This window comes from Trichosurus vulpecula, chromosome 7 (genome assembly GCF_011100635.1).
Source record: "Trichosurus vulpecula isolate mTriVul1 chromosome 7, mTriVul1.pri, whole genome shotgun sequence".
Taxonomy (NCBI): Eukaryota; Metazoa; Chordata; class Mammalia; order Diprotodontia; family Phalangeridae; genus Trichosurus; species Trichosurus vulpecula.
In genome coordinates this window covers 132,221,049-132,233,128 of record NC_050579.1, presented here as the reverse complement: position 1 = coordinate 132,233,128, position 12,080 = coordinate 132,221,049, and the positions used below count along the sequence as shown (strand labels likewise).

Below are 12,080 nucleotides of genomic sequence, written 5' to 3'. Positions count from 1 at the left end.
TTGATCAAAATAGCTATTCTTTCCACAAACCCTGTAGGCCTTAGCAGACTGTTCTGTGAGTCCCTACAGCCCAAGAGAAGATTCATCTTGGGGCCATCCCTCTAGCATTGAGCTGCTCTTAGCTCTTTGCGAAGCTAGATGTCAGATGACAGTCTTCTTTAGCCTGGCCTTTATGGCCTAATAGCACAGAAAGCTTCTGTTCCTCTGCTACATATAGCTTTCAAGAACTAAGGTCATCACCACAATGATGATACATTAACTAAGACATTTTGTGGAGGATTTGTTTGTTTGTTTCTCCAGAGAGGGTAGCACTGACTTGGACCTCTGCTTTCTCTGGTTCAGGGAAACTCCCTTGTGGTTGCTAGGTTGCACAGTTCTGGGCTTAGAGTCAGAAGGATCTGAGTTAAAATCCTGCTGTTATACTCTTACTATCTTTGTGCACCTGAGTAATCCACTTACACTCTCTTAGGCTCAGTTTCTTCATGTGCAAAATGAGGAGGTTGGACTCAACAGCCTCAGACGTCCCCTTACAGTTTAAAATCTGTGATCCTATGAAATTCCCTTCACTAAAACAGATTGCTAGCAAGTCCTATGCGATTGACAGTCTTAAAGACTTGCCTCAGAGTTTGAGTGGTAAAGTGATTTGCCCATGGTCCCATAGCTCATTTGTGTCAGAGATACAGCTTGAACCCAAGGATTCCTGCCTCCATTAGACCACACTCTGCCTCTCCTTGAGAATATTATTATTATCTGGCAAATGGCTGTGATAATGTAGATTGGGAAAGCTGCTACTATGCAAGTTGAGTATGGAAGTGACTTTTCTTAGGGGTAGTAGAGAGGAAATTGGGTATTACCAATGTTTATTATTTAAAATTTTAAATTTTTTTGTCATCAATGTTTATTGTTTAAAATTTTAAATTTTTTATCTCTCCTAGCCAATGTCTCTATTGTAGACATTGATACTAACCAGGAGGAGAACATAGCAACAACATCTTCGGGAAATAATTTTGGCCTTGACTTGAAAGCAGATGACAAGATATATTTTGGTGGCTTGCCAACCCTGAGAAACTTGAGGTAATGCTGCTCAAAAGCGTTAATGCAGGGTTCTTTTGTTCACATTCAGAGCTGAGGATGAGTTTTCATAGGTGGCTTTTAAATCTAATAGAACCGCATTTTAATTACAGTATTTATCAGTTACTGATTTAGGAACATCGTGTCTCTTTGGATTTTTGAAGAGGATAGTCAGAAACCATCATGCATGATAATCCAACGTGAGGCCTCAGAAGCTGGTGCATACATTTGATATTTTTGTTGACATGTTTCCCTAAATTCACCTGATGAAAAGAATTGTACCCTTGATTAAAATTTAGGACATTCATTATCTTTGCTGTTATTCTCTTTTCACATTCACTGGCTATAATAGCACAGTGACTAGAAATTGCTCAGTGTTCTGAAAATCATTCAGTATTCTATGGGTACCGTATATATTTCTGACACTCAATAGCATCATAATGGAGCAGTGGAGCTCCCTTATTAGTTTTACTCAGGCCATTCTGATTTTTCTTGTCTTCATGTCAATAATTTTGCTTTTTGTTTTGTACATATCTGTTCACCGAGAAACTAGGAAGCTATTTTTAGCTGAAAATGCTTTTGTTTAATATACATTTCATGACCCAGAAAAAATTGCAAAATATATTTCTTATGTGGATGAATGTATTTGCAATATTCCAGAAGAATATTGTAAAAGGGGAAACTATAAAATGCTATTGGTACTCATAAAATACTTTGTACTGAATGGAGGAGAAAGTAATAGAATTAAATGAAATTAATCTTCACCATCAGAGCCTTTGTCATGGGTGCTAGAGACCTCCCTCCAATCTTCTATAAGAGGTCATATATGATGCCAAAAGATTTTAAATTATTTTTGGTGTCAATTAATAGGGAGATAGAAGTGAGAGAATTCAGCAGAATGTAGTTAAGAGCTGTGGAGGTGGTGATAACTTCTATACTATATAAATCAACATGAAATTTGAGTCACACACATGCACATGCACACACACACACACACACACACACACACACACACCTGCTTCCAAGTTGTTCATTTTATTACTATCACTATTTTATACTATTGGAACTAGAAGTGACCTTGAATACCACTACTTTACTATGGTTAAGTATAGACAAGTATAACGATGATTGCGTGTTATATTGGGATCCTGTTAACTAGCAAATGTTATAATGAATTTTTAAAATGTCTCATAAGGAAAGCAATTGGAATTCAAATATATTTAAATATTTGGTGAATTTGTCAAGCTACCATAATTTTCTACCACTTGAGAATTCCTATCAATTCTTCGAGAGTTTAAAAATCACGTGTCACAAGTTCTATAACTATGTTCTAACAGGAGTGAATGAAATATAGCTAGAGTAGGCCTGTTCATCTGAGCCAGTTTCATTTGAACATAGTGATGATGCCCAGCTTTTCACAACCCCAAAGTGACCTTGCAGAAACTTAACTATTCATTATAACTCTTCATTAGAGCTTGAGAAGCTGAAAGAGAATAGGTCTGTTAGTTGACTTTGTTAACTACATGCCTAATATACATTTTCTAGTTTAAAAATCACTATTTTCATATTGTAGTACTTTATAATTATGAATTCATCCTTTGTCACATTATTTCAAAATACCATATAGCACCACATAATCGTTACCACCAAATAATCATCACACCCTGTTTTTTCAGTCCAAAAATTGGTTTATAAACTTTTCATCGTGTAATTGTCATGGTATAATTCTGTTCATCACACCACTTAAAAGGTAAACAGATCAGCAATGTATTCACCCATGGCATATAAATATGCATTTACTTCTCATGCACTGGGAGCCACAAGCCTAGAATTCGCAGCACACGTACATTGTCAGTATTCAATTTTAGTGTGTATTCACGAGTATTCCATGCGTCCTGATCTTTCATCAAAGACAGTTTAGTAAGAAGTGATTTTTAAATAATACTGGCACAATTTTTTTAAAGCTTCACATAATGGTCACATCCCAATTTTTTGCAAAAAAAAATTTGGCATAAAATTTGTGACGATTGTATGGTGACATATGGTAGTCTTTAGACATACAGTTGAGATTGCTCAGAGAGTCAAGAACTTACAGGCACATGATTTGTCTGCTGTGATCTCAATGATGTGTACAGTGCAAGATATACATGGTGGAGCACAGAGTATTTGTACAAGTATTGATGGCCTCGGGCTTCTTGAAAAGTTAACACCTACAAGAATCTTTAAGGGAATCTTTAAGAATAGAGATGGATCCACCATCTGCAACTACTCTTCAGAATAGGGGTTCTTAACCTTGGGCTGGAGAACTTTTAAAAAAATATTATGATAACTACATTTCAATATTATTGGTTTCCTTTTAAAGCAATCCTACATATTTTGTTTTATGCATTTACAAATAGTATTCTGAAAAGGACTCACCAGGTGTGACTCAGTGACTCAGATCACTAGATAGATCATTAAATCTGACTTCAGGGAAGACCTGATTTCTAATCATGCTTCTAATCCTGCCTATCTATGTGACCCTAGGTAAATCATGTGACCTCTCTCAAACTTAGTTCTCTCATCTGCAGAAGTAGGGATAACCATAGCACTTCTCAGGGTTGTGAGAATGAAATGAGACAATATATGTAAAGCACTTTGCAAACCTTAGAGTTCTATATAAATGCTTGCTATTATTATTCATTAGATTATCAAAGGAGTCCCTGATATAAAAAAAGTTAAGAATTCCTATTAGAATGATAATAAACAACTAAATTTTCAAAGCAAATGGTAATGAAAAGCAATAATATCATTCCTGCAATTTGCCTATGGGATGTGATGGGGAAGGGGCATATTTATTTATCTGCTCCATGACAGATTTTGTGCTTATTTTTCCTTGTCGATCAGTATCCGTTCCGTATTCAGAGATTAATAACTGTTTTCTTGTCCCCTAAATGGAATGCATTTATGAGTAAATGTTCTTTTTCTTTTTTCCCCTTATCCTAGTATGAAAGCCAGGTAAAATTTACATTTATGCATGCCTTCTTCAAGTGCATGGGTTGAGTAAGTACAGCTTTTTAGAGAAAGCAGCAGTGCAGAAAGCATATTGACGCTGTTGCCAGCTATTATCTTGGGTACATTTTATAAACAAGTGGTTCTCCTTGAAACCTTTTCCCGCTGTCTTTCCTTTACAAAGATCCACTCTCTGTAGGACATGCGCTTTACAATGGTTTTCTAAGAGTGGAAATGGATGGACTCTGATCCACCCCTCTTGCTTGCCAAGTCCATTTTATGACCAGTGCCATACACTTTGAAGGTAACTATCCAGGCTTCTGGGTATAACCTATGGCCATGAACCAGAGTAAAGCGAACTGACCTACACATGGATCAAACCCATGACCTTGATCTCCAAGAATCATGCTCTCTGCTAAACAGCCCAACCTGCTCTCCCAGCGCTTAGCATTGCAGTGTCGCTTTTTGCAGACCCAAAGGTATGCACACTCTCTCACAGCCCTCCAAAGGTTCTCTGCACAGCTGTTGATGCATTGCTGTGTTTGTTTGGAATTAGTTCTGGAGCTGGCTGAAAGGAATATGTGTACAGGCTGTAGTTAAAACTACGGTAACAGATGTTTTCTCAGTATAATATGGTTTATAACAAAGAAACCTGAGGTAAGGTCCCCAAACTTTCCAGAGCCATTGTTTATTGTTTCTAGCCAAGAATTACAGTAGTGTCTGGTCAAACCCAAAGGGATCTGACAGTCTGAGTCACTGTGGTTAGGAACAAAATCTGGCATTTTGGGCCCAATTTCAGTAGACTGACTGCCAAATTTCTGGGGAAGAGATAGAGAATCAAATTCTCTATGAGGAATATATTCATCTAGAGAAATAATAAAAGGAGCTGGGATCCAAAAATTAAAGTATAATAGAAAGACAGGAAATTTGAGTGAACCAGGTGTTTTATCGTGTCATGTGACAACTGGCTAAATTGCTAGAGGGTGCTGTGCTTGCTGAAATGTAAAAGCTGGTTTTCACTAGAAACATATGCTAATGAAAATGTTCTGGGATGAACTTGTGTTGCTTTGTAATTGTGTCCTTGAACGGTGTCCTTGAGTAGAGTAAAAGTTGGAGCTTTATCTTTATGAGTGATGGAGAGGAAACGAGATTTCCTTCTATCTCTTCCCCTGTCATTATGTAAGGACTTATCTCCTATGATTTCCACCTCCTGGAGCCAGCTGAATGATTATGTTTTTACACTGTTATTTATATTTCCATAAAAGAATCGATGAAAAGTGGATTAATTAGTTCACATGGGCTCTAAGACGTTCATGAGTCATTCTCTCTTTCCCATTGTGCAAGTGAATACATAAAGCCAAGGAGATACATGAGCTTCCTTGAGTTCCAAAACCTATACAAGTTATTTTAAGAGCTCTACAGAAAAGAAATAATCACCAGAAAATTAAGTATTTTCTTCCTAGAGAGCTCAGGGAGTTAACAGAAAGGATCTTAAGATCAGGAAAACATTATCAGAAATAACCAAACATATCTGGTGAGAGAGGCTGAGGCTACAACAAGAATCTGATACCCGATAAAGTCGGCCAGCATCTGGTTTGTTCTCTTCCCTATCATTTGTGTCCTGGGGTGTTTTATTCACTGGACCATCTCTTTGTGGCTATATGTGTAATGGAAGAAACGTTGAACTGGAGTTAGGAGATAATAGCTTTAATCCCAGCTTTGCCATTATGTCACCTATTGCAAGTCACATCCTTTATGGGCCTCAGTTTCCCCATCAATAAAGTGAGAAAGGAGAGTAAACCCAGCAATCTCTAAGGGTTCCTTCCGCTTTTCTGTTTCTTTGGTTCTCTAAATGCTTAAATTGAATATATACTAGCTAGCTAGTTAGCTATTGGTAACAAGTAGAATTACATTAACCATAACCTTATGTAGTACCATTTGTTAATATTAGACAGTTCTTGCAAATGCTAATGAACAGCTCATAAATACACATTAAGTACTCCTTTTGATTTGATATACAGTAGAGAAACACTAAAGTAACTTCAGGGGCACAGCAGTAACTTACTAGCCTCAGAGTCAATGGACAAAATTGCTACATTTAAAGGAGTGAGGAATAAGTGGAGGAAGGAAGGAAGGAAGGAGGGAGGGAGGGAGGGAAGGGAGGAAGGAAAGGAAAGGAGAGGAGAGGAGAGGAAAGGGGAAAGGCAAGGAAACAGATTTTATGTATAACAAAGTAAATCCTTTTTTCCAATCTTATAAGTGAAAATATGAAGTGTCATTTCTTCTTGGAATGTGTTATTACTTTAATCTAGACTAAGGACTTTGGAGTTAACCTGCAAACCTTTTCAAAAAATGTTATCAAGGATGAATAAATGTACTGGCTTTTGTTAGAATTGGGAGCTTTAAAGAGAGATCTAATTTTATTCTGTCCTTTGATTAGGAAAAAAAAAGATATGAAAGAGAAAAATATTTCATTTTTAATTGAAGGTTCCAGAATCAAAAGACTTTGAATCTTTTAGCAAATATTTCTTTACAGGAGTTTTTCCCTTATCATTGGGTTTATTCAATCTTCAAAACTGTATGTTGCTTAGAGGGGAAAAAAACCAAAACTGCTTACTTGCTTCATAGCAAAGAACTGAGCACAGAGTAGGACCTTAGAACATGCCTGATTGGTGGTTGTGTGCTCCATTTAAATACTGTGTGAAGGTGCCAGTGCAAAGAGAAACTTGTTCCTAGACTTTTCTGGTTGGATGGTCACATGTATATTTGCTTGATAAATTAGTATATTCTGAAAAACAAAATGTGCTGTGTTCACGTGTGCACATGTCTGCATATGTATGTCTGCAGCTGTGCTTTTCGCTTCATATTGCTTGCTCTGTAACCACAAGAATCATTCTATTAGCTGCCAAACTGACATTGCTATTTTTTTGTATTTTATTTTGAAAGGCCTGAAGTAAACTTGAAGAAATATGCTGGATGCCTCAAAGATATTGAAATTTCACGAACGCCATATAATATACTCAGTAGTCCCGATTATGTTGGTGTGACCAAAGGATGTTCACTTGAGGTTTGTTGGGTTTTGTTTACCTCCAAAACAGATTCATACCATATGTATTTTTAACCGCCTGGATAGGACATACTACTATTTGAATAAATGCCGTCAGACAGATTTTTCCTCCATATTCTATAGGCCACAATATTGCTATATGTGAACTGTGATGTGCCTTTTTTTGCTCTGTGAATTTCCATTGCCAAAATAAGTTGGTGAAATGATAGTTCACAAAATAATTATGCATGTTCAGCAGTTCATCTATAGTTTGGCTCCAGGGTCTCTTTGATATAAATCAGAGCTATCTTAAAGCAAGGATCCTCCAAACCTAGATCTTCTTTGCATCCCACAATGTTGAGTGGGTTGGCTTTTGTTAGTGTTAGTGTTAAGGAGAAATGTAATTTTATACTTTCTTTCACTGGATGACAGAATCTGGATCCTCTACGATAGATTGACAGGTTATAACAATGGGCCAAATCTATCAAGATGAAATTATATAGGAAAAAATGAAAAGTGCTAGACTTGGATTCCAAAGAGCAACTGGGCAATTACAGGATGATGATGGTCGCAAGTCTAGAGAAAAGTGTGAAAAAGATGAAGTGATTTTAGTAAAGGACAAGCTTAATTCACCATCAGTTTAAAATATGACAAGGCAGTCAAAAAGGCAAAAGGCATAGCGGGCCAGACCAGTACTTTGCCTTTGTCAGAACATGTGTGAAGCATTTTGTTCAATTCTGGCCCCTCCTTTTAGGAAAAACACTAATAGACTCAAAGGCAGATAACCAGAATGAAGAGACTGGAAAACATGCCGTATGAAAATCAGTTAAAGTAGGGATTCAATTCAGTTGTTTTCCAGTCATGTCTGACTCTTCGTGACCCTATTTGGGATTTTCTTGGCAGAGATACTGGAGTGGTTTGCCATTGCCTTCTCTAACTCATTTTACAGTTGAAGAAACTGAGGCAAAAAAGGATGAAATGACTTGCCCACGATCACACAGCTAGTTAGTGTCTGAGGCAAGATTTGAACTCATGGAGATGAGTCTTCCTCACTCCAAGTCCAGCACAGGGAAACATCACTGTATTCCTGAAACTTGATATTTTCAGATATTTGACTGTCATGGGGAAGAGAGATTAAACCTATTCTTCTTGGTCCTAGAACTAGGTATAGTGGGTAGGAGATGAAGAGAGGCAGATTTGAGTTTGAGAAAGGGAGCATTTCCTAACAAAAAGAGCATACTAAAGACCTCTAAGGTCTCTTTCAACTCTTGGACTCTATGAAGGAACATCTAAGGCTTGAAGGAACCCCTTGGACTGGGATTCTGCAGTATCACTCCATCCATATCATAGCTACTCAGCTCTTCCTGGAAACCACAGAAAAAATTATAGGAACCAGTACCTTCCCACCCCATAATTCCACTTGACTGTCTTGTACATGGCTGTTCAAAAACACAAACTTTATTATCAGGACAGGAGTTTACACATATGAGAGTGAAAAAAAACCCTGTTCTTTAAAAGAGTGAGTGTAAATAATAGCCAACCTTATCAATTACTAAGAACATCATGGAAACTCCAAAGTCATTAATTTACTTTAAAATTATATTTTTAATATAAAGAAAAGATTTTTAGCCACACTGAAATGAAACCATAATTTATTCGGCTTCCTTCAACCAAGAATGTTTGTTCCTCTTCTTTCTGGAAGACATGTCCAGAAGTTGTGACTATACCACCATTTCCTCTAGCTGCTATTATCTCTGGAGCCACATGGCTCCCCACTTTGGGAATTCTTTATCCGTTCTACCGTTGCCAATCCCAAGAAGCCATTTCTGGGTCTCGAGGGTTCTGCCATTGCCTCTCCTTATCTGCCATCTCTGGATCTGCTGCCAAGCCTCCAACACATGTCTCCTCCCATTGAGAGATATCTAAACTCCTCTCAAACAAGATGTGCTGAAAGCTGCTGAGGTCTGCATAGACTTCAAAGAGATAGAGTTCCAAAGTGAACATTGGACAGGCACAACCCATTTATGTATCAAATTAGAACTGAAAGAAGTTAAGGGGGAAAACCGAGATGCATCTACCAATCTGACTACACAATTTCAACATTAAACAAAAGCTGCCATAAGTGCAGTTGATACTATACAGCCCCCTCTGGCTCTTACAATTCTGTCTCTCAGACTCTCACTGGTACTTCAGGGCTTCTACTGTTCATACCACTGAAATGATTTAGAGCCGCAAATTGGAACACCAAATCATAGAGTGGGACCAGCTCTGCCACAGTGATTCTAGCTGCACCCTGGGAAGCCTGGGGATAAGAAAAAGGGAAATAGAGATGGAATTTAATCTTAAAGGAATGGCACTGAATTCCTAGAAGAAAGTTTTACTAAGAACTTTAATCTTCCAAAGCCCAGCTCTCATTCACATTCAGAAGAGATTCATGGGGATGAAAAATTGGCTATAAAATAAATAGCCTGTATGCTTGAAATGATCATTCTGTAAAGTCACTTTTCAGGAAACAGGAAGTATTTTGCAACTGGTGGATGAAGCAGAGATTCAGTGTGGATAAATACTAAAAAAGGAACAATTGACCATACAGTAGTTCTATCTGAACTAACCTAGCTCCTTGATTTGAAAATTGCAGTCGAAAGCTCAGGAGATTATGCCTTCTGCTAATACTTGTCATTTAAATGCCTTAGCTAGACCAGAAATACTATAAGGATAGTCTGCCTCCTAAGAGGCTATTGCTTTTATGTCCAGAAAACCTAGAGATTTTGACAGCTGATCACTTACCATAGTTAAATTCTTTTTTTTTTAATTTCCAGAAAGGGTCAAACTGGCCTTGGTAATTTATTAAATCAGATAACAGCAATTGATTTATTAGCCTGTGACAAAGTGTACATCATATGTTAATAATATCTGCCAGTCCTGATTGCAGTAACAGGCCAGTAATAATAAACAGGCCATCCATATTTATGCTATATTTATGTTTGGTTCATCAGTAAACCGTTAATAATCAGTAGATGAAATGAAGGAGAATGATTAATTTTCAGTTTTTTCAAGTCAGATGTCTCAAAATCTCAAAATGGGATACAAAGTAGGGCTCATCTTTTATTATTTGATAGAAAAGCTTAGAATAAAAGTTCATAGTTCACAACTCTAATTTAAGCTTAAAGCTGGCCAGTTGGGGCAATGTTACATCTGAAAAATTAATTTTAATATTAATCAGGTATTCAATTTGTTTGACAAGTAGTGGTGGTTCACTTGCTTTCTATGATACTTGTATTTCTTAATAACATTAAATTGCTTGTGCTTTGCCCTCTAAGGTTACACTATACGTATCTACGTTGTTCGTATCTTATATATACCAATTTGGGTGCATGTTATCTCTCATCTTAGAATGTAAACTCCTTGAGGGAAGGAGTGGTTTCACTTTTGTCTTTAAATCCCTTCCACTTAGCATAGTACCTGGCACAGAGTAGTAGCTTAATAAATGGTTGTTAAATGATTGATGTGTCTGCTTGTCCAGTGCTTAGCACATAGAGTAGGTACTTAATAAATGATTGTCAATTTTTTTTAGTGGATCTGAAAGTGGGGTGAGACTGGACAGGAGAATTCATTTGTATTCTCATTTCTAATAGTCATTTTCCTCTTTCTCTCCACAGAATGTATATATTGTCAGTTTTCCCAAGCCTGGATTTGTAGAGCTTCCACCAGTGCCACTGGACGTTGGCACCGAAATCAACCTTTCTTTCAGCACCAAGAATGAGTCTGGGATCATTCTTCTAGGAAGTGCTGGAACTAATAATTCACCAAGGAGAAAACGCAGACAGACCGGACAGGTACGAAGAGATAGAAGCAAATAGTGTTTGTTCTTGGGCATCTCTTCTTTGAGGAAGATATAGGCAAGGCATTTGGAGTTTATGGTCTATTATTTTATTTTTATACCTGTTAAAGAAGGAAAGTTTTACAACTTTCTTTTGGAAGTTGGTAGCAACACCAATTTCACTTCTTACCTGAAACCATGCTGATTTAATCATAATCGTAAAAATAGCTAGTATTTATATAGTGCTTTAAGGTGTGCAAAGTGCTTTACAAATATTATCTCACCTGATTCTCACAGCAAGCCTGGGAGGTAGGTACTATTATGATCCCTGTTTTACAGATGAGGAAACTGAGGCTGAAAATGGTTAAGTGACTTGCCCTAAGTCCCATAGCGAGTGTCTAAGGCTAGATTTGAACTCAAATCTCTCTAACTCCGGTCCACTGTGTCACCTAAACTGCATTTATCAATATTCATGCATACCTCTGTTCATGCATAATTTCATTTCTCATTTACATAAAAATCCCCATTATGATTTTTCTGAGTTAGCTAATCAAGGATCAAGAAACAGAAATTTATTTTGTTTACACCAAAAGATACACATGACTTGTATGTGCCCATAAAAAAACACACAGTCTGGTACCAGGAAATTTTCCACATTGCATTACAGTTATCCGTTCCGCATCATGACTTTCCCCATCGCAGTTTCACTATATCACAGGTCAGCATAAGAAATTAAATGGGAATTTGGGGGGAGTTTGCAGAAGTCACAGATGACACATGAAGGCCAGCAGACAACACAGAAAAAGTTTAGAAACTCATAAATGCATAAAATATATGTACTGTATTGCATACTATCAACATATTTTATCTTTTAATACCATATATAATAATTCAGGCTTCTTTTCTGGTACAAAAGGAAGGCCAAAAAATTTTGTGCAGATTTTCAGATCCCTAACATCACCACCCCTAACCCTCCCACACATACCCTCCATGTAGAAGGCATAATTGTAATCCTATTATCACTATTCTCTCTGACCCAAATGCAAAACTAACTCTGATGATGGAGAGGAGGCTTGACATGGAAAATTAAATCACTATGGAATCTAAAGCCAAGGCAAACAATGCCTTGTTATTGAGGAAAGTTTGGTAAGT

General features: G+C 37.2%; 1 protein-coding gene across 7 annotated transcripts in view; it reads left to right on the top strand.

Annotated features, from left to right (window-relative positions):
• The window catches only part of LAMA2 (laminin subunit alpha 2), a 777,226-nt gene that overhangs the window by 722,890 nt on the left and 42,256 nt on the right, over positions 1–12,080 (top strand). For 5 of the 7 annotated variants that reach the window (XM_036766214.1, XM_036766215.1, XM_036766212.1 and 2 more), the window contains 4 exons: positions 936–1,074; positions 4,057–4,068; positions 7,009–7,129; positions 10,768–10,944. In XM_036766214.1, coding sequence (XP_036622109.1) covers positions 936–1,074; positions 4,057–4,068; positions 7,009–7,129; positions 10,768–10,944 — 449 coding nt within the window. The remainder of the gene's footprint in view (positions 1–935; positions 1,075–4,056; positions 4,069–7,008; positions 7,130–10,767; positions 10,945–12,080) is intronic. The other 2 variants (XM_036766213.1, XM_036766219.1) reach the window with 1 other exon arrangement.